Source organism: Danio aesculapii, chromosome 16 (genome assembly GCF_903798145.1).
Source record: "Danio aesculapii chromosome 16, fDanAes4.1, whole genome shotgun sequence".
NCBI lineage: Eukaryota > Metazoa > Chordata > Actinopteri > Cypriniformes > Danionidae > Danio > Danio aesculapii.
In genome coordinates this window covers 54,025,977-54,053,592 of record NC_079450.1, presented here as the reverse complement: position 1 = coordinate 54,053,592, position 27,616 = coordinate 54,025,977, and the positions used below count along the sequence as shown (strand labels likewise).

The 27,616-nt window shown below is 37.7% G+C and overlaps 1 protein-coding gene across 6 annotated transcripts in view; it reads left to right on the top strand.

Annotated features, from left to right (window-relative positions):
• The window catches only part of arnt (aryl hydrocarbon receptor nuclear translocator), a 36,322-nt gene that overhangs the window by 2,469 nt on the left and 6,237 nt on the right, over positions 1 to 27,616 (top strand). For 2 of the 6 annotated variants that reach the window (XM_056475151.1, XM_056475149.1), the window contains exons 1-14: positions 7,425 to 7,517; positions 8,994 to 9,210; positions 9,780 to 9,882; positions 11,704 to 11,769; positions 12,342 to 12,427; positions 12,544 to 12,620; positions 15,705 to 15,839; positions 17,467 to 17,541; positions 18,412 to 18,563; positions 19,902 to 20,003; positions 20,177 to 20,267; positions 23,557 to 23,596; positions 23,768 to 23,864; positions 26,344 to 26,530. In XM_056475151.1, the coding sequence (XP_056331126.1) occupies positions 7,431 to 7,517; positions 8,994 to 9,210; positions 9,780 to 9,882; positions 11,704 to 11,769; positions 12,342 to 12,427; positions 12,544 to 12,620; positions 15,705 to 15,839; positions 17,467 to 17,541; positions 18,412 to 18,563; positions 19,902 to 20,003; positions 20,177 to 20,267; positions 23,557 to 23,596; positions 23,768 to 23,864; positions 26,344 to 26,530 (1,515 nt within the window). In that variant the 5' untranslated portion in view covers positions 7,425 to 7,430. Of the gene's footprint in view, positions 1 to 513; positions 602 to 3,877; positions 3,917 to 3,999; positions 4,048 to 6,606; positions 6,821 to 7,424; positions 7,518 to 8,128; positions 8,211 to 8,993; positions 9,211 to 9,779; positions 9,883 to 11,703; positions 11,770 to 12,341; positions 12,428 to 12,543; positions 12,621 to 15,704; positions 15,840 to 17,466; positions 17,542 to 18,411; positions 18,564 to 19,901; positions 20,004 to 20,176; positions 20,268 to 23,556; positions 23,597 to 23,767; positions 23,865 to 26,343; positions 26,531 to 27,616 lie in introns of those variants that run through there. The other 4 variants (XM_056475154.1, XM_056475150.1, XM_056475152.1 and 1 more) reach the window with 4 other exon arrangements.

Sequence of the window (27,616 nt, the reverse complement as noted above, 5' to 3'; positions counted from 1 at the left end):
AGTATGTCTGGTAATATTTTTTCTTCTTGAGAAAGGCTTATTGTTTTGTATGTTTTATTTAGGCTAGAATAAAAGCAGTTTTAAATTTTATATGAACCATTTTAAGGTCAAAATTATTAGCCCCTTTAAGCTTTGTTTTTTGACTGTTTACAGAACAAACCATCATAATACAATAACTTGCCTAATTACCCTAACCTGCCTAGTTACCCTAATTAATAAAAAAAATCCCCAACATAATAATTTGGGTTTAATTAATTAATTTTGTTAGATTAGTTCCAGTTTTGGCTTTGGTACTGACTAATCAAATGTATATGCACAAATATATTACTGTAAATAATCCTGTAGAAAATATGAATTTAAAAGAGAGATCTGTGAGAGGTGTACTTTTGTTCATGCTGAGCACTGTATAGTTAACAGGATTATAGTTATCAGTTGACTTATATCGTGAGATGAGATTTCTGTCATGTTGCCCGGCCCTAGTTCTCAATCTGGTCTGTATGTTTTGTGTTTTAGATATGTCTGAGGTCCCGTCTATGGCCATGGCCTCCTCTAATGGATCTCATTCCAACGGTGTGCAAAAAGCTAACAAACGACAAGCCACGTAAGTCTGATGTGTCAACACTCAGCGTCTCATTAATCCTGCAGAAACGCTTCATGTTTAGTTGATAAGAGACATTTCTGTCATCGTTTTCACCTTTTTTTAATCATTTGACCTGAAGGAGATGCTTAGGGCAATGTGTCTTCAAAAATGACAAAAAGCATCATGAATACTCCTACTGTTGAACGATTAATAGCTTCCAAAATAAAACTTATATATTACTTGTTGGGGAAAATTGATCATATATATATATATATATATATATATATATATATATATATATATATATATATAGATATAGATATAGATATAGATATAGATAGATATAGATAGATAAACAAATGCTATATATATATATATATATATAGATATATATATATATATAGATATATATATATATTATATATATATATAGATATATATATATATATATATATATATATATATATATATATATATATATATATATATATATATATATATATATATATATATATATATATAGATAGATATAGATATATATAGATATATATATATAGATATATATATATAGATAGATAGATAGATAGATAGATAGATAGATAGATAGATAGATAGATAGATAGATAGATCAGAATCAGTTTTATTGCCAAATGTGCTTCACACACACAAGGAATTTGTTTTGGCTACAGAAGCTTCCAGTGTACATAAAGTGACAACACAAAATAATAACAAAACTAAAAAATAAAATAATAATAATAAAAAATGATGAACATTAAACAGATGCGGTTAGTGAAGAAACCTGGATGTTGAGTTGTATGTACAGATTGTTATAAATATACAGGTTATAAGGTGCTGTGTACAAGTGTGAATGTAGAAGGTATTGCATTGTATATTGACATAAGGTGCTGTGTACAGGTGCGTATGAGAAAGTATTGCACATATTTATTGCACAGTAGGGAATATTTAACTGTTCATAAGGTAGACAGCCTGAGGAAAGAAACTTTCCTGTGTCTGGCTGTTTTTGTGCTTGGTGCTCTGAAGCGCCGACCAGACGGTAACAGTTCGAACAGGTAGTGTGCTGGGGTGTGAGGGGTCCAGAGTGATTTTGCGAGCCCTTTTACTCACTCTGGAAGAGTACAGTTCTTGAAGTGTAGGAAGGGTTGTGCCAGTGATTCGTTCAGCAGCAGTCCGGACTATTAGCTGTAGTCTACGGAGGTCGGTTTTGGCAGCTGAGCCGAACCAGACGGTGATTGAAGTGCAAGATAGAGATAAACAAATACAAGTAGATAGAGATAAACAAATGCTATTTATATAATATAAATAATTAAATATTATATATATATATATATAAAAACAAGCATTTTATGCATTATAACCATGTATATACACATAAATATACACAGTGTGCATAAACATACTAAAATATTTTGGATGCAATCAATCGTTTGACACTAATAAATACACAGAATGGTGATTCCTGGATTGCAGGTACATTTTGCATCTCCTAGATAAACTTCAAAAAACAAATAAATCAATTTATCTCTAAACAAACTGTTGTGTATATTTAGGGTCATGTATAATATTAATATGTACTTAATAAATAATACAAATATTAACTTGTACTCTAACATAGCCTATTTTTGACAGTCTCCGACCCTGGAATCATATTTTCAGCTTCTATTATTAAGCCTACATTGAATTTTTTGAGTAAACAAGTAAACATTTTCCTGAAAAACAGATTTTCTGTATTATTTGTAATTTCAGTGTCAACTAAAACATTTTGTGTCTGTTTCTACAGTCTGGTCAACTCCCTTACATCGGTTATAAAAAGGCAGAATAATCTGTAAAGCACTGATAGAAAAAGCATGTGACGCTCCAAGTTTATGATGCATTGAGTTTGCTTTGAGCTTTGCATCCGGAGCTAAAGCACAAAACTTCTATGAATGGTTGAAAACTTTTAATAATAAGTTATGTGTGATGGGGAACATTTTTATCTGTTGGTAATTTTTGTTTAACTTATTGTTAAACTTGTTTTAAAACCAATAACAGAGCTGACATTTTTCATCGTTCTGAATGCATTTACCAATATGAATACATTATTTCACGGTAATAATGCATTAATTTTACTGTAAATTCTACATGCGATGTACATCCTTCCAGTTCAAGGGTGAAAGAATGGAAAATGTTCCCGCATTTCTGGAATGAGACATAAGTACGCCATGATCCTGACCACATAACAAGAATACAAATTCAAGAGTTCACACTTAGCTGATAATCAATAAAGCGTATTTGGCATGCTGTCCCGGGAGAGAGCCCTGAGCTCGTAATATCCTCGAGCCCGGGGCTCCCACCTCTTAGAAGGGCGAGAGGGGAGTTCGAGCTCAGGTAGGTCACGAGAGCTCCCCTGCTTGTCGCTGCGTGAGAAGTGTAAACTAGGGTTGTTTCATTGATAATTTGGTTTAGTCGATTGGCTATAGTTTATGTTTTTGGACGGTGGGAGGAAACCGGGGGACCCGGGGGAAACCCACGCGAACACTGGGAGAACATGTAAACTCCGCACAGAAACACCAACCAGTCCTATAGGAAGTTGGACTAGTGGTGTTCTTGCTGTGAGGCCACGGCGCTAGCTGTTGGGCTACCGTGTCGCCCATCGGAAAAAGAGGGAGGAAGTAGGGGTGGAAGGGGGGAGCTTCAAGACAAAGGTAACTGGAGTAAAAAACTCTGGTTATTTATAATGCGTCCGTAATCATATAATTGGTCAGATTACGGAGCTAATGAGGAGCCAGCCGTGTTGATTATAAGCACGTGATCCTCTCGAAATTAGTTTATGAATAAACCACACTTAGATGGTGTTTTATTGTTCTTTTTGTCGTTTTTTTTTGGAGAATTCCACTGTTGCATTAATGAAGAGCAGCCTAAACATTCCTCCTAACCTCTCCTTTGATGTTCTACAGATGAAGCGAAGTCATACGGGTTTGAATGATGACAAAATGTTCATTTGTAGGTGAACGCTCTCTTAATTTGCATCATGTGCGATGATGTTTTGTTTGCAGCGGCTTTCCAAATTCCCAGGAATGACATCATGGCTTCGTCCGAACAATAGTAGCGTTGTTTATTGAGTGTCTGTGGTTGATTTGATTCATTGCTGGGCTTGTTGATCCGTCTGTCTGTCGGGTGGAGAAACGCGAGATCATTTGAATGCCGTTTTCTTTGCAATGTTGAACATAATGTTGGAGTTGTGTAATGAGCAGTTGTGCAACATCACTGACTAATTATGTGAATTTCCCTGACTTCCAGCTCCGACTATGAGGATGATGAAGGAGGCAAATTATTCAGGTTAGTCATGATCTGTGACTTTAATCTTAAGACTTATGTCTTATGACTGTATTTAGTAATTAGTTTTATTATCTACTTTTCAGGTGTGATGATGATGGAGGTGGATCAAATGACAAGGAGAGATTTGCCAGGTACTTTCTAGCAGAAAACAGACCGCTTTGGCTCTAATAGCTTTGGTTCTTTCAGTCTATTTAAATGAAAACAAATCTGAAATATCATCTGCTAATATTTAAGCTCTGATTATCCTATGGAGGTGCTTTGGAAACACATTTTTTAAAAGGGTAAATGCTGTCAGTGCAGCTTCTCATGAAAATAAATCCCAACAAAGTCACAGCTGAGGCACTAGTATCTTAGGTTAGGTTAGGATACTTTATTAATACCCGAAGGTAGATTTGGTCCTCATTTCATTACAGTGGCACACCAAAAACTCGCATAGTGACAACAACAAATGGACATAAAGACATAAAACATAAACATACAAAACACTCTCTTCCAAAAAAACAAACAAACAAAAAACAATAAAGACTAAATAAACAATTACTTCAAGTGAAAAAAGAGCACATGTCACTCCGCTACTCACCCATTTGCACTGGCTGCCAGTTGCTGCTCGCATCAAATTCAAAGCTCTGATGTTTGCTTACAAAGCGACCTCTGGCTTTGCTCCTTCTTATCTGCTCTCACTTCTGCAGATTTCTGTGCCCTCCAGAAACTTGCGTTCTGTGAATGAACGTTGCCTCGTGGTTCCATCCCTAAGAGCAAAGAAATCCCGAACTCTCGCATTCAATCTGCCCAGTTGGTGGAATGAACTCCCTAACTACATCAGAACAGCCGAGTCACTTGCTGTCTTCAAGAAACGACTAAAAACGCAACTATTTACTCTCCACTTTCCTTCCTAATCTGCAACTGCCTCTCTGGCTATACCACTAACTGTACTCTCTCTCTCTCTCAAAAAAACACATTACTAATGCTTTGCTTCTTAGACTTTACACACCTGAAACTTGTCTATAGCACTTACTCACTGCTGCTCTTATAGTTGTGTAAATTGATTCCTTGTCCTCATTTGTAAGTCGCTTTGGATAAAAGCGTCTGCTAAATGACTAAATGTAAATGTAAGTGCCACCCCCCCACCCCCCCCCCCCCCCAAAAAAAAATATATCTATAGTATGTAAAATATACAAGTCACAGAAAGACCTCTGCTTCAGTCTATGCCTTATTTAAATGTCTAACGGCTGCTGGTGTAAAACTATTTTTACGTTTAGTTCTACAGCTTGATACTAGACACATATCTCCCTACATAACTAATCTAATAAATGGAGTTTTACTATAATAACTAACATAATAATTTGTAACCTATTCCAGCAATTCATTCATAGTATCACTCCCCAAATTCATGACTGAATGAGCCATTTGGAAGAATTCTGAATAATGATTCAGTGACAAAGATGGTCTTAGCGCCACCCACTGGAGTTTTTCATTAATGTATATTTATTTTGTTATTGTAGTGTAATATTTCAATATTCAACAAAGCTGGGGGAAAATATAATTAAAATAATTAATAAAAAAGATCATACTTTAAATAAATTAAAATTTATGGATGGAAGATGGAAGGTGCGAGTAGATGTCATATGAAGTCTACTTTTAACTGCTTCAGGTAAGTGTTCACAGTGTGTGTGTGTTCACAGTGTGTGTTAATGGATGGGTTAAATGCAAAACACAATGCACAATATTGCTCTCCTCACCTTTTTTAATATGAGAGTGTAAATTACAGTATTTCAATGTTGATAAGAGGCTTTGAACAAATATGCAATATATAGTTATTAGGCAAGTCATTGTATAACAGTGGTTTGCTCTGTGGACCAGTGTTTCCCAACCCTGTTCCTGAAGGCACACCAACAGTACACATTTTCAATCTCTCCCTATTCAAATACAGAGACTTGAAAACCTGAAATGAATGGTTCAGATAAGGGAGACATCCAAAAGATGTACTGTTGGTGTGCCTTCAGGAACAGGGTTGGGAAACCCTACTGTAGACAATCGAGAAACATATTGCTTAAGGGGGCTAATAATATTGACCTTAAAGTGCATTAAAAAAATTTAAATCTGCTTTTATTCTAGCCAAAATAAAGCAAATAAGGCTTTCTCCAGAAGAAAAAATATTATAGGAAATACTGTGGAAAAATTCCTGAATCTGTTAAACATCATTTGGGAAATAATAGAATAATTTTGGCTTCAATTGTGTATATATACAGACATATTTTCCACAGTTACCACACAGAGTGCTGGAAAGTTTAAAAATGCACCTCGAAAATGCTTGATAATTGCTTAAATTTCACTTTGGAAAACATTTAAGAGCCCTGTAAATAATTAATTTTAATAACAGTGGTCAGTGCAGTTTGCAGAAAATGTCTGTCAGTGTCAAATTTTTTCTACAGGTGTTATTCTTGAGCATTTCTTCTGTCCCTCTTCTTTTCTCAGGCCTATTTTCTTTCAGCGCTCATACGATCGTTCATACACATTTGTTTTTTCATAGACAGATCATCGGACGGTGTCTTTATTTGCTTATTCATCCATCTCTCTTTCTCTCTCTCCTCCCTTAATTTTTTTCCGTTGTCCTCCTCCTCCTGTGCTTTTTTTTCTCTCTTCTCTTTTGAATTTCACGCGCCGCTCATCCCTCATGCTCCTGATCGCAGGGAGAACCACAGCGAGATCGAACGCCGGCGGAGAAATAAAATGACAGCGTACATCACGGAGCTGTCGGACATGGTGCCCGCCTGCAGCGCTCTGGCACGAAAACCAGACAAACTTACCATCCTGCGCATGGCTGTATCACACATGAAGTCACTGAGAGGAACCGGAAACACCAGCACCGATGGCACCTATAAACCCTCCTTTCTCACAGACCAGGTCAGATATCAAGCCTTAGTCATCTCATCATTGAGTCTATTTATTTACTTAACCCTTGTATGCTTTTGGGTCGTTTTCATCCACTTTGGGGTGATTTTGAGGCTTAATTTGGCCATAGCTTCCTCTTTGTTTCAGCAAATGGAATGATTGTTGGTGACAAATCTTATTTTAACACATATTTTGGGAAATTGCTTTCAAAAACTCAAAAATACACTCTGGGCAAATTGACTACACTTTCGTTATGTTGGGGGCTGTTTTTGCCCCATTGACTTCCATTATAATCACATTTTTTGATTGCAAAGCCATGACACCATATTAATATGTATTCTTTATTGTTGGTGCTTTTCCCTGTTGAGAAGAGGTAAAATTTGTGATTCTTACTGTGCTCTGTTTATATAGTTACTAGACACACCTCTTACTGCTGATTGGGTGAAAGGGTTTTGAGGGTTTTGGTGCTAGATTGTGCTCCAAAGCGCCTGTTAAATATTGCTTAGTGCACATTTAAGGTTTTTTCAAGAATAAAACTCACTACCAGTTTTTAAATAAAAAATATTTTGTAATTAAATTATCCAAAAAAACATGAATACCAGATAAACTCACCATCCTGCACATGGCCGTATCGCACATGAAGTCTTTGAGAGGAACCGGAAACACCAGCACCGATGGCACCTATAAACCCTCCTTTCTCACAGACCAGGTCTGATATCAAGCCTTAGTTATCCCATCGAGTCTATTTATTAACTTAATCTTTGTATGCTTTTGGGTCGTTTTCATCCACTTTGGGGTGATTTTGAGGCTTAATTTGGCCATAGCTTCCTCTGTGTTTCAGCAAATGGAATGATTGTTGGTGACAAATCTTATTTTAACACATATTTTGGGAAATTGCTTTCAAAAACACAACAATACACTCTGGGCAAATTGACTACACTTTCGTTATATTGGGGGCTGTTTTTGCCCCATTGACTTCCATTATAATCACATTTTTTGATTGCTGAGCCATGACACCATATTAATATGTATTCTTTATTGTTGGTGCTTTTCCCTGTTGAGAAGAGGTAAAATTTGTGATTCTTACTGTGCTCTGTCTATATAGTTACTAAACACACCTCTTACTGCTGATTGGGTGAAAGGGTTTTAGGGTTTCGGTGCTAGATTGTGCTCCAAAAAGCCTTTTAAATATTGCTTAGTGCACATTTAAGGTTTTTTCAAGAATAAAACTCACTACCAGTTTTTAAATAAAAAATATTTTGTAATTAAATTATCCAAAAAAACATGAATACCAGATAAACTCACCATCCTGCACATGGCCGTATCGCACATGAAGTCTTTGAGAGGAACCGGAAACACCAGCAACGATGGCACCTATAAAACCTCCTTTCTCACAGACCAGGTCAGATATCAAGCCTTAGTTGTAATCGGGCCCACAGAGAAATCTACAAATTGCCACAGATTCATTGAGTCTGTTTATTTACTTAACCATTGTGTGCTGTTAGGGATGTTTTCATCGACTCTGGGGTGATTTTGAGGCTTAATTTGGCCACAGCTTCCTCTGTGTTTCAGCGAATGGGATGATTGTTGGTGACAAATCTAATCTTATTAACCGTCCTTTCTCACAGACCAGGTCAGATATCAAGCATTGGTTATAATCGGGCCCACAGAGTAATCTGCAGATAACCACAGAGTCCAGCTTTTAAAAGAAAAATATTTTTAATGAAGTTATCCAAAAAACGCTAAAATGGTGCTATTTATTTTTCTGACTTGAGTACGTACTTACTTTCCCAGTACTGGGTTGCAGCTGGAAGGACATCCGCTGCATAAAACATGCTGGAATAGTTGGCGGTTCATTCTGCTGTGGTAACCTCTGAAATAGAGACTTAGCTGAAGGAAAATGAATGAATGAATGTACGTATTTACATTATTCCAAATGTTTTAGAATAATGTAAAACATGCCTTTGTTTGTTGTGAATACACGCCCTCTAGTGTGGAAAATTACACACTGCATGCTTTAAACAGCAGAACTGCATGATTTTGATGATGATGATGGTTCTGTTAATGTTTTCAGCATCTCTCTCTCTCTCTCTTTCTCTCTCTCTCTCTCTCTCTCTCTCTCTCTCTCTCTCTCTCTCTCTCTCTCTCTCTCTCTCTCTCTTTCTTTCTCTCTGTCTCTGTGTAGGAGCTGAAGCACCTGATTCTGGAGGCAGCTGATGGTTTTCTGTTTGTCGTGTCGTGCGAGACTGGTCGTGTTGTTTACGTGTCGGATTCTGTAACGCCGGTTTTAAACCACTCTCAGGCAGACTGGCTGGGATCTTCACTATATGATCAGCTTCATCCAGATGATGTGGAGAAGCTCAAAGAGCAGCTTTCCACCACCGAGAACAATAACAACAGCGGTGAGAAACCAATGCCTTACTTTCTGCTAAAAATCCCTAGTTCAAATCATTAATTTTACTATATCAGATACGTTTTCTGTGACATATTCATTTACGTAACATTTCTAACATCTGATTTCTTTTATCTTTGCCATGATGACAGGACATAATATTTTTCAAGATACTAGTGTTAATATTATCAGCTTAAAGTGACATTTTAAGGCTTAACTAGGTTAACTAGGCAGGTTAGGGTAATTGGGCAAGTCACTGTATAACAGTGATTTATTCTGTAGACAATCAAAAACAAATATATCTTAAGGGGGCTAATAATTTTGACCATAATATTTATTTTTTTAAATTATAAATTGCTTTAATTCTAGCCGAAATAAAACAAATAAGACTTTCTCCAGAAGAAAAAATTTTATAGGAAATACTGTGAAACATTTCTTGCTCTGTTGAACATAATTTAGGAAATATTAGAAAAGAAAAATAAAAATTACAGGTGGGCTACTAATTTTGACTTTATATGCTGTATATGCCTTTTTACATAAACAAAACATTTGAATCATGCTGCCCTTTTCTGACTCTAGGCCGGATGTTGGATATGAAAACGGGCACGGTGAAGAAGGAGGGTGGTCAGGCCTCTGTGAGGATGAGTATGGGCGCCCGGCGCTCCTTCATCTGCAGAATGAGGTGAGACACAAAACACAATAACTAAATTTCAGGCCTTAAAAAGACTCATTTACCGAAATATTTAGTTGTAGAATGTGTTAAATGATTTTAAACAGGTCTTAATTTTCCTATGTCCATGAAAACCTACTCATTCAGGCCGAAACCATCTAATCACCTGCAATCCGTTCCATAGAACTTTAAATGGTTTCATTTTTAAATTTATTTACCTCTATTTAACATAGTTTAATTATCTTCCTTACAATAACATTTGATTCTCCATTCTCCATTAATTTTTGGTGAGGACACTGACCTGGAGAGACAGTTGTGCATATATTTAGCTTTATGTCATGTTGAAAAAAGTGCGTCTATGAAACCAGAGTTTGCATGTTTTGTTGTGGCTAGGAAATAACTAAATTAGAATTTAAATATGAAAATATTTTCCTTTTCCATTAGAAAAAAAATCGTAGTGTTTTGCTGAAGTCTGAAATTTTAAAAAGTCTTAAACTTGACTTTATGAATCCCTGTCTAAACACTTTTCCATTCGCTGTCTGTCTGTGGAAAATAGAAAACAATGTAAAGATGTGCTTCCTGTGTGTGATAGGCTGGAGAAGTTTACAGTTTTCTCGATGTTTACAAAACCGTTCTTCTCTCTCAGCCGATATAGTTAGATTGCGTCACACAGGGCATCAGCGTCAACACTTTCCATTCACTTTGCGTTAAGCATTGCCAAACTGAATGGGCTATATGCATAGCTGGTGTTTTATAGCCATGGATGAACTTCCGGTGAAAGGTTTATGTGACAATTATCAATTTCATAAGGTTGCTTTTACAGCATCGACGTGTTCGTGTAATTCAAATATATTCAGTTAAATAGACTTAAGCATTCATTTAGTTGCTCAAATGGAAAAACAGACGAAAGACCATTTAAGGGTGCCGTCAGTAGCAGCAGGCTAGCGCAGAAATTCCATTGAAAATACTGGGGTACAATTAATTTCCATATTTTAAAGACATGGCGTGGAAAAATCTAATTTAATGCAGTGCTTCTTGTTTGGTCTGAGACCCACTTTATATCGTGTATCAGCCATGCAGTGAAGATTGCAGTTTTTTGAAGAAATCAGATCTAAAACGCAGCGATTTTTGTATTGGATGACAATTAAGCAGAAACCCCGGGGCTGGCTGACTGAAATTAAAATCTGTGTGCATATACCCTGTTGTGGATTCATCTGCGCTGCTTCAGCAGCATTGCTCGCTGCAGAAGATGGGAATTTCTCAACTTTTCAAGCACCAACAGAATTGTCAGCCAGTCAGATCGCTTTATGCAAATACCCCAGGTCAGACAGTAGCCAACTGCAGACTAATTTCATTGGCTGACGCTGATATGATGATTGTGTCAGCGCCAAGCTTCAGACACGCCCTCCGTCAAGCATGTGAATTGGGTGATCGTGTTTAGGGGTACACATAAGCAGCAAGAAACATTTAAAACCCTGCCTACTGCAGCGAGGGGGTGTTGGGAGTGTTGGAAAAACAGTATATTAGCACTCAGCCTTTTCAAACTTCTTTGTGTCCTCAGAAGAACTACGAAAAGTATGTGTTGTTTTTGGTATACCAGGGTTTTTAAACCCCTAAACATTTTTTCTAATGTTATATATGTCAGGCCTTAATAACCCTTTATTTTAAAGATCATGTAAAAAAAGTATAAAACTCTTATATCCAGTTGAAGACAAAATTATTCGCCCTCCTGTGAGATTTTAATAATTTTACAGATTTATTCACAATATCTACTTATTGAAGTGAACTGAAGTGTTTGTTTGTTTGTTTGTTTGTTTGTTTGTTTGCATGCAGGTGTGGCGTGTGTCCAGTAGAGCCCGTGTCTCTTAACAGACTGAACTTCCTGAGGACCAGAAACAGGTAAAGCATCTCTCTTTATCCCTATGTGTAAATCTCAGTTCATAAATAGACTTGAAGGGTTAGTTCACCTAAAAATGAAAGATAACCCATGATTTACTCACCCTCAAGACATCCTAGGTGAATTTCACTTTCTACTTTCAGTCAGAGTTATTTAAAAAGAAGTTTCCAGCTCTGCATTGGCAACCGCTTTCATCAGCCGTCCAAATAATGAAGCACATCCATAACAAAAGTGCCTCACACAGCTCCAATGATGAATAAAAGTCTCCTTTAGCAAATCAGTGCATTTAAGTTGCACAGAACTGTTTATAAAGATTTATGTGGACGTATGTCTTACAAAAACTAACAAGATCACCACAGAAGACCTTTATTCACATTTGAGACGTTCATTTATTATGTATGGATGCACTTTATTGGACTGTCGAGCTAAATTAGGCTAAAATGATATATTTTTAAGTAACTTTGATACTCAGGTGTAGTCAGCTATACCTAAGATGTCTTAAAGATGAGTAACTCATGAAATAATGCAGTTTTTGCGTGAACTAACCCTTCTCTCATCTCCTGTTGTTCTGCAGGAACGGATTGGGTTCTGCTAAAGACGGCGAGCTGCAGTATGTGGTTGTCCACTGCACAGGCTACATCAGATCTTGGCCTCCTGCAGGTACAGCATACACACACACACACACACACACACACACACACGCACACAATACACCGGACGTGGCTATTGTTCACACTGAGTGGAGCTGGGAATAATATCTGGCTTTATCCTCTAAGGAGTGACTCTGTCTGAGGAAGAGGCTGATAATAATCAGGGAAATCGTTTCTGTCTAGTCGCAATCGGAAGGCTACAGGTACTGCTTTTTTAACATCTCTGTCATTTTGAAGTGTGTTTATATTTAAAACAAATCTGCAGTGAGTCGTGGTTTTCATAAAGTCTTGCTCTATTATCTTTCTCTTATGGCTTTGGTGTGACGTTGGGGTGAAAAAAATTACGTCAACTTTTGTTTTCACTATTTATTAATATGTCATTTATAACCAGTGTTGGGCATGTATGTTGTTGTCCGACCCCTACACACACAATCAACAATGAGTTGATATTCTCCTCAGTTTGTCCATCCAATATTAAAATTCATTGTATTCAGTTTTTTTAAAGGTCCCATGACATTAAAATAAAGTTTTAGATGTTAGTATCAGTACTGTTAGTTTTTAAGATATCTATAAGCCAGTGTGCTCCAAAACAAAATTCCCATTTAGAATATATAAAACCGATATAAACATGCAAAGCTTGTAGTTTGTCACTTCCGCCTGTATGGAGCAATGATTTTTCACCTCAAACAAATACAGCTCAAACTGTACCCCTCAATTACAGTTGCTCCTCAAATCTTAACCAATCAAATGCTCTCTAGTATCTGTCATGCTCCAGCTCCATTAGGAAGCTTTTTATCTGATGTGCTTGAGCTCAACCAATCTTATTGGCAGAGCTGGGATAAAAACAAAATGCAGTAACACTTTATAATATCTACACACTATGAATCATTTACTAAGCATTAGCATCTCGTGAATTCATTATCTGTTAAGCATTAACTCTACATTAATAAGCATTAGTAAGCAGTTTATAACTGCAGCTACAAATGCTGTATACTTGACTTACAACCACATTTATAATGTGCTTAATACTTGTACGTTCATACTTTAATAATTTATTTTTCATTAATAAATTAAGTATTGCATTATTTACAAACCATTTGTATTCAAGAGTAGTTTTTAAGATCTTTCAGAATGAGTTAGTAAATGATTACTAAACTATTGAAATCAATGTTTATATATCTTATTATTCCGGCGTAGAGTAATGATTACTATGTATGTTAATAAATGCTTTATTAATTCAACTTCATTCAGTTTTGTGACCTAATCTAAAGTAAGGACTATTGATGCTTTATAAATCTCTTATAAATGACAATTAAAGGCTCAGTATCAAATAAACAATCTTATCTAAAAAGTAAAATTACTATAAAGTTTGAACAAGGGGTCACCAAACTTGTTCCTGGAGGGCTGGTGTCCTGCAGATTTTAGCTCCAACCCTAATCAAACACACCTGAACAAGCTAATCAAGGTCTTACTAGGTATACTTGAAACAAACAAGCAGGTGTGTTGAGGCAAGTTGGAGCTAAACCCTGCAGGGACACCGGCCCTCCTGGACCGTGATTGGTGACCCCTGGTTTAAACATTGTTGAATAACAGGAGTGTCAAAATACGACATAAAATTGGATAAAACAACAACAATATAATCAGTTAACATAATATAATATGATGCAATGTTTAAACTGTAGAGTTATTTTATTTCAGATAAGGTTGCAAAGATTTATTTTTCATTTGAAGTACAGTTTTATTTGTGTATCTTCAAATGAACAGAATTGAATAATGTCATTCATATACTTTCTCCCTGTTTAGAATTTAACAGAGCCTTTAATTGTCATTTATAAGGGATTTATAAAGCGTAATAGTCCTCACTTTAGATTAGGTCACAAAACTGGATGAAGTTGAGTTAGTAAAGCATTTATTGACATAAAAATGAACTATTAGTATATGCCTGAATAATAACAATTATAAATGTTCATTTGAAGAACTCTTCAATTAAAATGGTTTGTAAATAATGCAATACTTAATTTAGTCATGAAAAATACATCAACAACAAGATATGAAAGTGCAATTATTAAGCACATTATAAAAGTGGTTATAAGTCAAGAATACAGCATTTTATAGCTGCAGTTATAAACTGCTTACTAACGTTTATTAATGTCAAGTTAATTCTCAACAGATGATGAATTCTCTATTTGCTTTGGTTCATAGTGTGTAGTTATTATTATAAAGTGCTATTGGCTGTTTTTTAAAAAGGGGAGGAGCTACACTGTCCTGCCCCCTCTTCATGTTTGGGTTGAGATTACGTCAAACATCAAATTAAAATGCATACTTCAAAGCAGTTCATGTGACCTTATAAACTCTCCACTGATTGTTTACAGTTTAACAGAAGTTACCTTTACGATCATTTGTGCAAAGCATTATGGGGTATTGGAAAACAGGTACATAGAAAGTGATCTTAAAAATAAAAAAACCTTAAGTTTTGCAATGTCTTTATGAAAATTTTTTTAACGTTTGAACAAAATCGCTCAAGTTTCATTGAAAATATCTTCATTTTGAGGAGTTTAATTTTAGATTAGATTAGATTAGATTCAACTTTATTGTCATTTACACATGTACAAGGGACGAAGTTCAGTTTAAGTCTAACCCGGAGTGCAATAGCAGTGCAGGATATAGGTATAAGTCAAAAGTGCAATTCTAGAAAGCTATGGGTAATATTTACAGATTGATGTACTATGAACATAATATACAAGTCGTATTAACTAGAATCAGATATTTACATATAGATGAACATACTGTACAGGCTGCTATTAATAATCAGGGATATGCAAATAGATATGAGCATAATATACACTGAAAAAATTACTAATTCAAAAGTGTTGCAAACAATTTACACGGGTTGAATTTAAACTAATTAAATTGAATTATGTTCAACATTAATTTGTTTAAATTCAACCAAAATAAATTGTTTACAACCATTTAAATGAAAACAATTTGGTAAATCCAAGGAATTATCTATATATTTTTTTCCACTGCACTGGTTGTTATTTGCTATAAACAAGAATTACAAATAGGCATTTACAAATAGGTATATACAGTGTAGTGCAATGATTTTGTGCTGTATTAAGTGTGCAATATGACATGGTGCAATGGTTATGGGCAGTGTAAGTTATGGTGGAGAGTGTAGCGTTGTATGGGGTGGGCAGATGAGTCAGTGGGGGCCAGAGTTCAATATTTGTGGGTGAACTGACCCTTTATAGTTCTCTCTGACCTCGTGACCTCTGTTTGACCTGCAGGTCACCTGTTGCCCGAGCGACACAAGCGTAAACAACATCAGCGTTCCAGTGGAGTTTATCTCCCGCCACAACTCTCAGGGCGTTTACACGTTTGTGGATCACCGCTGTACGGCCACGGTGGGCTTCCAGACTCAGGTGGGTCATGAAAACAGCATTCAGGCTTAATTTCAGTGTAAAAAAAGCATTGTACTGCATTTCTTGTGGATTGCTTTATGGTTTAATTGCCTTGTCAACTAAAATAGAAATCTGAAATTATTTTAATCTGAGTTATTTTATTGTCATTTTTTAATTATTTGTTCATCTGTTATTGCTGGCTGTTTACATGTAAGTATTATTATTTAAACACTTGACAATTTTATAGCGGCCTGGGGGCGTGGGCGGTGGGGGGGGTGCTGTATGTAGATTGCTAGGATGAAAAACTGACAAAACATTGCTGCAACTCTGATACTTTGAAGTTTTATTTATGCAAAAAAAATTAAAACCACTGCAGGGCTCGACAATAAGGACTGCCTGATGGCCTGGGGCCAGCGTGAGAGATGCTCGGGACAGTGGAAAAAATGGTTACTGGCCCGATCTGGCCATTGATGCCTTGTCACTAAAGTTTAATTTGTTTCTGACTGTTTGTCAGTTGCGTGCAAAAACACGGGGGTCGCACACCGGATATCAGATGGCGCTCTGTGGCGCGGCAGAAATATGAACAATGCCATGCATTTTAGAATTGTAAATATAGCCTATAGATTTCTGTCAGGGTCCGCAAACCGGCGCCGCATAAAATTGTTGCCGTGCGACCAATTTTTACTGCAAAATGTTCATCATATGCACAGATTTATTATCTTTGTACCTAAAAACGCCAAACGCAGTGCTCAGGAATGGTTTGTCATGTCAACTTGCTGTAGTAAACAAATCCCGCAATGCCTGCCCCGCCTTCAAGCTCTTCTTATTGGCCCACTGCTCTAGAATAAAACGCGGATGAATTGGTTAACATCAGCTGTCAATCATTCAGTTTAGATGACAGAGAGCTACAGCCGCGAAAATGTAAAGGTCTTGATGCGAGAGAATGAAAATAACACTGATAGATTTAGTTTTAGAAACCACCTAAAGTTACAAATAATGGCGCATCTGATCAGTGATCATGTGGTGAATGTTAATCTACCATTCACACATTTCGAAAAGGGGATTAAAGTCCACTATGAAACTGACTAAAGCCATTCGCTGTAAAGCCTGAGGGACGGAGTTTTCAGGTAACAGTGCTTGCCACATTGAACGTTACACAATTTAAGCACGAGATGTTCTAACGCTATTTAATCCATCATAATCGTCACAATGCTGTCAGTCATGCAACTGGCAGCGTGTACACCATAACAAAAGAGCATGCAAAATGAAACTAATATTGCAGCTCACGAAAAAAACGTTATTGCTATTACGATGACATATGCAGATAATAAGTTATATATTAATATCATCTGATCTGTGCAATCAGGCAGCACCTGTGAGAACAGCACAGTTATTATCGTTTAACTCAGTATCTCATTCACGTAAAGCAGTGTGTGCCGGGTCGGCGGACGCATGCAGATTTTTGTTTGTTTGTTTGTTTGTTAGTTTTTGTTAAAATATGTTAATATTAAACTTGTAGAAACGGTGGTCATAATCATAATCTTCTAATTCTCATGATAAGCTTGTTTGAATTTTAAGTGTTTATGTGTAGTCAAACATTGACTGTGGATTAATAAATGCATGTGACTGTTCTACTTGTGTGATGCAGGAGTTGCTGGGGAAGAATATTCTGGATTTCGCACACCCAGAAGACCAGGGTTTACTGCGAGACAGCCTTCAGCAGGTCTGTCTATCCAAATACATCCTTTACAATCACCATCTCCATCGAGTCATTTCTCAGCTAGCGCTTTTTTTATGTTTACATGTGAGCTAGTCTTTTCTCACTGTAGTTCTTAAGGGTGATTTATACTTCTGTGTCAAAGCACACGCGTATGCTCCGGCGCAGCCATATAGCCCTCGACGTGGCTGATGCGCACCTTTTAATAAATGTAACTACACAATGATGCGTAGCGCAAGCACTGTGATTGGTGGCTTGAGTAGTCGAGTAGCCCGATGGAGCAAGTGTTTACAAGTGTGGAGTCTCGTAAAGGAGCTCCAGATGGAAACTTTTGTTTTGTTTTTACCTCATGATTAAAGTTGTTGCGTGTCCGCCGGTTCCTGCGATCTGAAAATTTCGGTTATCGCCCGACGCTAATGGCTGCGTCTTCTCATACGTCAAGAATGAGCTCAATAGGCTGGTGTTTATCAAAGTCATTTCACTCGGCGGCCATCTTTGAAACGCCACTCGTGCAGTATGCCCGGGCATTCTGTTTGAACGGGGAAGCATCAAATTCTCCAAAACTACTAGCCAAGCTTACGATTATATTCCATATTACGAATAACCAATAAAATTAAACAACAACTGTCTATTTAGTTTCATTTCTAAATGTTCGTATCACACAAAATCTGCAGAAACTCGCGTCTGGTCCGAGCCCCTCCCCAGAGAATTGTCATTCTATAGCGATCGCTGATTGGCTCCTGTATTCGAAGGCGGGGCTTCATTCGCCATATTGACAGTTCCGCATTTCCCCATTCAAAAGTATACGAGTGACGTGTCTTGTGTATTCTATTGTCTTTGTGTTTATTGCTCGGTGACCTCTGACCCCATGTGCAGGTGGTGAAGCTGCGAGGTCAGGTGATGTCGGTGATGTTTCGCTTCCAGTCTAAAAGCCGCGAGTGGATCTGGATGAGGACGAGCTCCTTCACCTTTCAGAACCCTTTCTCTGAGGAGATCGAGTACATCATCTGCACCAACACCAACGTCAAGTGAGTCAAATCTCTCACACACACACACACACACACACTACAGTCATGTGAAAAATTAGAACACTTTATTTCAATGGGGTGTTCATAAGACTCTCCTGAAACCTTTATAATCATGAATCATGAGTTTTATGTATGCTTATGACAGCTGTATTAGGGGTCTTTTGCTCAGTTTTGTCATTTTTAATGCAAAGATGACATCGTTTGTTATGACAACATGACATAAACAAATACATCACAACCGGTCTTCTTCGTCATGACAACTTGACATTACCAAGACAACAAGACTTGTCATAAATCTGTCATCAACATGATGGTCATGAAGCCGTTATAATTGTGTCTTGTATGAATGAATGAATGAATGTGTGTGTGCATATATATGTTTGAGTGAGAGTCTTTGTGTAAAAATGTGTGTGATAGTGTGCGTGCATATGTGTGTGCGTGAGAGACAGAGAGTCTCTGTAAAAGTGTGTGTGTGTGAGAGATAGAGTGTGTGTGTGTAAAGATAGAGTCTTTGTGTAAAAGTGTGTGTGTGTCTTTTTCTGAGTGTGTGTGTGTGTGTGCGCGCGCATCTCAGTGTTTGCGTGTGTGTGACTGCGCGCATATGTGTGGCGTGAGAAATAGAGAGTCTCTGTAAAAGCGTGTGTGTGTGCCTCAGTATATGTATGTGTCTTTCTGTGTGTGTATAAATTCATTTATTTCTATGAATGTGTGTGTGTGTGTGTGTGTGTGTGTGTGTGTGTGTGTGTGTGTGCACGCGCATCTCAGTGTTTGTGTGTGTGTGACTGCACGCATATGTGTGCCGTGAGAAACAGAGAGTCTCTGTAAAAGCGTGTGTGTGTGCCTCAGTGTATGTATGTGTCTTTCTGTGTGTGTTTAGTGTGTATAAATACATTTGTGTGTATGAATATGTCTGTGTGTATGTGTGTGCGTGCACATGTGCGTCTCAGTGTTTGTGTGTACTGCGCAAATGTGTGTGTGTGTGTGTGTGTGTGTGTGTGAGAGAGTCTCTGTGTAAAAGTGTCTGTGTGTGTGTGCGCATTGGCGTGTCTATGTGTCTTATTCTGTGTGTGTGCGTGTGTGTGTGAGAGAGAGAGTCTCTGCGTAAAAGTGTCTGTGTGTGTGTGCATTAGAGTAACTATGTGTCTTATTCTGTGTGTGTGTGTGCGTGCGTGTGAGTGTGTGAGTGAGAGAGAGTCTCTGTGTAAAAGTTTCTGTGTGTGTGTGCATTGGTGTGTCCATGTGTCTTATTCTGTGTGCGCGCGCGCCTGCGTGTGTGACTGAGCATGTTAATTGAGCTCAGTTTAACCTGCTCTCTCTCTCCTGCGGTCTGCATGGCAGTAGAGGGTCGAGCGAGGGCTCCGTGTCCCCTCTGTCGTCCCCTTCACTGGGCCAGAGCCCAAACTGCCCCTCCACCCCCAGCCCAGGCTGCGTCACGGTCAGGTGAGAGCAGCGGACTCCTCCATCCGCTCCATCTGTCTGCTGTCGGTGGTGGATTACCCAGCATGCTCTGCTCTGGGGTCAGCTGAGGGTGTGGTGTGATGCTGTCGGTGGTGGGTTTAGGAGCGTTTTCATTGGCTAACGTTGAGATTCCTCTGCTGTTTTCTGCTCTTCAGGCAGTTGCAGCAGCAGCAGCAGGTGGAGTTAGATGGAGGAGGAATGAGCCAGGAAACAACCTATGAAAACAGCCAGGTCGCTCTTCCTCAGGTAAACACACCTGACGTCATCACACGCTCACTGTTAAATGCATAGATATATACACTACAGTATTATTTTTAAAAAGGTACCACCAGGAAGAGTTTTACTTTTTTTTATCAAAAATGGAACTGGAAAATCATATTTAACTTTCATATTTAAATTTTATCTATTTATATTTTATATTTTTGTTTAAGTAACTTTTTTTAGTATAATACGAATTTGTTTTTATCATGTAATATTTTAATGTATATCTATTTGGCCACGAAATAGCCATAAGTTGCTGATGTGGCAATAAATATGTAATAAATAAATACACTACAGTGTTTCCTCTAGGATTTTTTCCAGCTGTGGCGGCAGGCCTTTTTTTTTTACACAGATCTACTAACTACCTGTGGCGTTATTTCAATAATAAATGTCGTGAGCGCAGTATTACGAGTCGAGATCGCATTTACGTAATAGCCCACAGCATGCGAGTCTCTTTGCTTGCGCGTCGATTTCCTCTGCTTGTGCACAAAGCTTCTTGCAAGCGCAGATAGTGTTGCCAGATTGGGCGGTTTCGAATTTATTTTTGCGGGTAAAAAGCTTTTTGGTTTTCGACGGTTTTTCGACAGCTTTTTGGCTGGAAACAGTCAGCATCATCTGGCAACACTGAGCGCAGATCTTCTTGTGCGCTCTCAAATAAACGCTGCTGAAGTGTGATTTAGTTCGTTTATGTAGTGAGTGTGTCTCCAACACTTATTAGATTTGCTAGGAATATTGATGAATGTCTCCAATAGACCTACAGAGCAGTTTTAATGCATCCTGAAGTAAAGTGAAACAGCTATATGTCGTGTTTGCTGACCTCACGCATCACGCACCTATCAGTCAGCCAGTCAGTCAGTCAGCACGTAACCTTAAAGGGTTAAACAAATGACGCACAGCACTACTACTGTTACAGAAAAGTTTATGCGGTTCACCCTTTAATACGTTTTGGTGCGATTATCACCCGCTATTAAAAAAATCAACTGTTTTGAATGAGAAGCTGTAATGTAGCTGTGGCGGGATGAATTTTGGCATGGCGCCCCCGCCATGGAAGAATGAATGTAGTGGAAACCATGCACTAGATATCGCAGACGAACCCTGAGCATGTGTCAATAGTGCCGCCATATTTGTACAGTGCTCCCAGGACAAAAGTCATTCAACCGCACTAGTCAGGACTAAATGTGACGATACTGGACTTTAGCGGTGTGTACGGGTGTAGTAATGAGAAAACAAAGAAAACAAAGCACAAAGCCAGAACATTTCATTCGTAAGATTTAGTTTGTTACGATTTTGTATCTTACGAATTTTTGTGGTCAACAAGTATTGATAATATTACAGTCTCTTACTGCATTCACCATAAGGCAAAGTATTTTGCAAAAAACTGGCACTAAACACTAGGCTTTTGCTAGTTTTGTTGAATAGAATCAGTGATCATTGTGAATGAAATATGATAATAAGATGTTTATGCCAGAAACTTGTCGGCAAAGTGAGTTAATGGCTGGTTTTTGAAGGAACTTATAAGGGTGCCTGATAACATAACAGTGCCTGCGCCTCAATGTGCATACCGTCCACCCTGAATTATTAACTATTACAAATGTTATATACCGTTTTGATCAGAAAGGTGGATATGCACAATGAGAAGCAGCGATGGTTCACTTGAGTCGTTCATAACACAAATGAATCGCTCTCTCCGAGAAGTGAAAGCAGGAGAGGGGGTGTGTTTCAGGACACGGATTAGATCAAACAGGGAGGGAGGATAATACATTTCCATGCACACAAACACAAACACACACTCTTTATCGGCAGTGCCCATGCATCACTTATCCATCGATGTAGAAAAGTGATGTCAAATGATAAATTTCGTAATTTCAGAAAAATTTTGCATACTGACCACCAGGAAAACCCCCGATCAACATGACGTTAGGTTGACGTTGTACCTCAACGTTGTGGGGATGTTGCGTTTTGTTTGGAAATGTAAATCAGTTTGACGTCAGGCCGACATCAGTGTCCAACCTAAAATCAACCGAATATCAATGTCTAATGATGTTGTGTGGAGGTTACCACTATGACGTTGGATTTTAGTGGCCATACCTGACGAATAAATGTCAGTATTTGACGTCAATATGATGTTGGTTTAAGATGTTGGCTCGACGTTGGATTTTGGTCACTTTTTAACACATTGTAAAATCAACTAAATATCAAATTCATTTGGCGTCGTTATTGGTGATCAAAATAACATTGTCGTTATATATATATATATATATATATATATATATATATATATATATATATATATATATATATATATATATATATATATATATATATATATTGAAATTGAGTATATAGAAGTCAGAATTATTAGCCCCCTTTGAATAATTTTTTCTTTTTTAAATATTTCCCAAATGATGTTTAACAGAGCAAGGAAATTTTTACAGTATGTCTGATAATATTTTTTCTTCTGGAGAAACTCTTATTTGTTTTATTTCGGCTAGAATAAAAGCAGTTTTTAATTTTTTAAAAAACATTTTAAGGTCAATATTATTAGCCCCTTTAAGCTATATTTGTTTTGAATAGTCTACAGAACAAACCATCGTTATACAATAACTTGCCTAATTACCCTAACCTGCCTAGTTAACCTAATTAACCTAATAAACCTTTAAGCTTTAAGCTGTATAGAAGTGTCTTGAAGAATATCTAGTCTAATATTATTTACTGTCATCATGACAAAGATAAAATAAACCAGTTATCAGAGATGAGTTATTAAAACTATTATGATTAGAAATGTGTTGAACAAAATCTTCTCTCCGTTAAACAGAAATTGGGGGGGAAAAAAACAGAGAGGCTAATAATTCTGACTTCATGGCTATGGATGGCCAGGTTCCACTGCTCCTTGGTCCCATATTTATTTTAAAGGAGCGCTAGCCTTTACTAAAATGACGGCTCTATTGATGCATTCTAATAGACAACAACAGCGTAGGCGATCTAATGTAAATATCTATGGTGTAAATGCACATGCTTTTCTTAGATGGAGTTTTTAATCTTGTTTCTAGTCGAAAATCTAAATCAGGAAGCACTTTCTAGACAAGCGAAAACCATATTGTCTTGTTTTCAGAAATAATAAGTCAAACTTTCAACAAGCAAATAGAGTTTTTTTTATAAAAAAAGCTAAATTATCTGCCAAATGATGCAAGTAAGTTCTGATTATATGTGAATAAGCTCTGTTGTATTAGTTTACCACATCAAGAGTGTCTTTGTTCATCTGTGTGTCTTTCAGGTTTCAGTGCAGACATGTGGTGTAGTCAATGCTGATCACAGTAAGACTCCTCTCTCTCTCATGTACACACACACACACACACACACACACACACACACACAAACAAACAAACACACTCATCGAAGACAACCCTCATTAAGTACAGCTGAGGGATATGGTCAAAAATACACAGTTTTTCAGATTTCACAATGTGTGTGTCTGTGTGTTTCAGGCTCTAAGGCTGTTTCCTCCAGTGTGTCCAGTGTGCAGCAGGTTTACCCTCCAGCAACAGCTTTCCCCAGCCCCGCACGACCCACTGAACCTTTCAGGTACACACACCAAATTCTCTCTCTCGCTCACTCTCTCTCTCTCTCTCTCTCTCTCTCTCTCACACACACACACACAGACTCTCACACAAACACACCAAGATGCACCGCACACACCTATGCACAAACTCAGACTCACACTTTTACACAGGCTCACACGTAAAAACACACACCACTGATGTACACTCCTACGCATAGACTCAGTCACAAACACACACACACACAGACAGAGATTCGCATGCACAGACTCTCACACCAAGACGCACCGTACACACACCTGTCTCTCACACACACACGTACAAACTCTTACACAGGCACACTCTCACTCACTCACTCACTCGCTCGCTCGCACATGCAAACACACCTCACACCCACACACCACCCATGCACAATCACACATACACACATACATACACACATACGGGGGCCCTATCATACACCCAGCGCAATGAGACGCGATTTGTTGCTATTTTCAGACCAGCGCAACAGTAATTTTCACGTTTTGCTCCATGGTGTTTAAATAGCAAATCCATTCGCGCCACTTTGTGGACTCATGGGTGTGCTGGTCTATAAAGGAGGTGTGTTAAGGCAAATTGTTGGTGTGTTGCTATTTTGAAGAACTGAAATAGACCACGCCATTGACCAACTAAAAGCTGCTTTAAAGTCCAGCGCAGAGCGCGTTAGTTATGCGCCTATGTGGGTCCAAACGCTTATATATTACTTAATACACACATGATGTACACAATACACAAATATCTTTACAGATAAAACAATTTAAGGATTAAAATGTTAGAAAAATTATTATTTTCTACATGAGTATAAAAAACACTGCCTGCATGCCTCATCTCCAGGACTTTTTCAGTTTATTCATGACACTTTGCATTAGTATAATATTATTATTAGCAGTATTATTTATTATATGCATATTTATATTTGTTTAAATAAAAACAAGTTTAGATTTGTCCACCTGTGGGGTTTCGGAGACGTCTGCATCACCATATGGGTCATCAGAACAGGATGTGTGTTTAGATATAACTCAGTTTTTTGACCACACTTCATTATTATTGTTCATTTATTCCTTTGCTGGATATTAGAACTGAATTTAGAAATAGTTTTGAAACAAATCTTTGCACTTAACAAACTAAATTAAATATGTAGGCTAATGGATGTGTTCAGTGGAGTGAGTTTCCACCGTTTTCTTACTCCACCAAAGTAAAGGAGTAAAGTGAAGAGTTAAAGTGAAGAGTTAAAGTAAAGAGAAAGTAAAGAGGCTGAATGGAGGAGGCTCGTTCTTTATCCTCGCGCTGCAGATGCTCTGTTTTCTCGCTAGTGAAGCGTTCGGTTTTTTCACTTACCAAGTCCACGTTGTAAATAGCAAATGTGCCATGGAGCTACGCAACTGATTCTTAGGGCGTACTCGCACTATGAACAGTTGCCTTGAACCGGGCCGGGTAAGAAGCACTCTCGCTCAGCACAGTGGAGATTTCTTTACATCGTTTTAGTCGTTAGAGATGCAACGACATGCAGTCAAATATTTTGCCGAACAGATCAGCCACTGTTGACGCTCATAAACAATCATAAAATCCTCATGCTGCAGAAATTAGGAGGTTTGCTGAAGGTGCGGAGCCGTCATGCAGTGAGGAGTTTGCATCTTTAATAATCTACAACAGTTTGCGTTCATTAAACAGTAAGAATGATTAATAAATCCATATGAAACAATCCCGTAAAAGTCACGTCTCATCTTCAGTTTTGGGCTCAGGCGCGCTTTGCACTCACACTACAAGCGTACCGCGCCAAAGCCCAAGTGAACCGCGCTCTGGCACACCTCTTCCAACCGGGCCGGAGACGGCCAAGTGAACCATGCCTGAGCCCGATTCAGAGCACTCACACTTCTCAAACGATCCGGGAAACGGGCCTGGGCACGGTTCGGATAGCATAGTGTGAGTACACCCTTTAAGGGAATGGGAGATGAGACTCTGATTCGTTTAATGCAGGTTATGCTCAAAACACACCCATAACTCATTAAGAGAATAAGCTCAACCCTGTTAGACCATGCGTCGCGGCGCAGAGCGTATTTTTATGTCCTTAAAATTGCAAAAGTGGATTCAAACAAGCTCTTATTGCTTTTGCGCCATGCGCTTTAGACTTTGCGCCTAGATTGTTAAAATAGAGCCCACAGTCTCTCTCACACACACACTCTTACACAGGCTCGCTCTCACTCACTCGTACAAACACACACCACTGATGCACAGACTCACTCACATATACACACACTGTATACACAAATACACACACTCTGTTGATATACAGTCTTTGGCCTGCAGTAATTTTCCTAGGTAATGCAGATACAGATATAACTGACTTATCCATTGTTAGGTGTAAATAGTAGTGGGGTGTAAATACTAATATTTTGCACAGTATTATGTTTGCAGATGTGTGCGTTTCCTCACGGGTTTGTGTGTGTGTGTGTGGTCTGTGTTAGGTCCCCTGTTCTGCCGCAGCAGATGGTGCCTGTGGCTCATTCAGCGGGTCAAATGTTGGCACAGATGTCCCGCCAGAGCACTCCGTCTGGGGTCTCCGGCTCCAACAACAGCCCCATCCAGGCCCCGTCGGGACCCACAGCACCCCCTGGAGTCTGGAATACCACACGGCAACCCTTCAGCACACAGGTACACATGTGAAGCGTATTACACCCATAGACTGTAAAAGATATAGTAATCGTAGTATAAATGAAGCTACAAGTAGGCGTGGCCAACCATCACCGTTTTGTTCGTGCATCATCGTGCCGACCGGGGGTAATTGTAAAAGGTCAAAGAGGCGGGGCTACAGATGCCTGCTAGCATTTCGCTTAGATGTTTGACTATTACCTGCGACTCGTTTGTCTTCTGACCACATGTGCATGGTTGTACACTATATCAATAAAGTGTTTAGACTTTTAAAAACATTGTGGTTTGTTGAAAGTGCTATAGAAATAAATTGAGTTAAGTTGAGTTGAGTTAAGTGCACACAGCATGCCATATTCACTACTTACTTCTATTTTCTATTTTTTTTTCTATTTTTTCTCTCTTTTTTTTTCTTATTATCAATTTTTTTTCTATCTATTTTTTTTCGATTTTTTTTTTCTATCTATTTTTTTCCTTTTTTTTCTATCTATTTTTTTTCTATCTATTTTTTTCTATTATTTTTTTTCTTTTTTTCTATTTTTTCTATTTTTTTCTTTTTTTCTATTTTTTTTCTATTTTTTCTATCTATTTTTTTTTTTTTTTTTTTTTTTTTCTATTTTTTTCTATCATTTTTTTTCAATTTTTTTCTATTTTTTCTATCTATTTTTTTCTATTTTTTTCTTTTTTTTCAATTTTTTTTCTATCTATTTTTTTCTATTTTGTTTTCTATTTTTTTCTATTTTTTTCTATCTATTTTTCTATAAATTTTTTTTTCTATTTTTTTTCTAATTTTTTTTCTTTTTTTTCTAATTTTTTTTTTTCTTTTTTTTTCTATCTGATAATAGTAGGAAATTATTCCAAAAGGCAGCTGACTGTGTTAAGCCACATAAAACAAAACAAAATACGATGTATATGCTGAGCTCAGCAGCTAATCAGCTGGAATCAGCTGAAGTGAAGTGACAGTGAGCAGAAAGTCTTAGCTGTCACTCAAGTGGCCACGCCCTGAATTATGCAGACTTAATATAAATGAAACAGTTGAGTTATAAAAAAATTCACCCCCCTCACAGTTGTCATATGAAGGGTGACATTAGC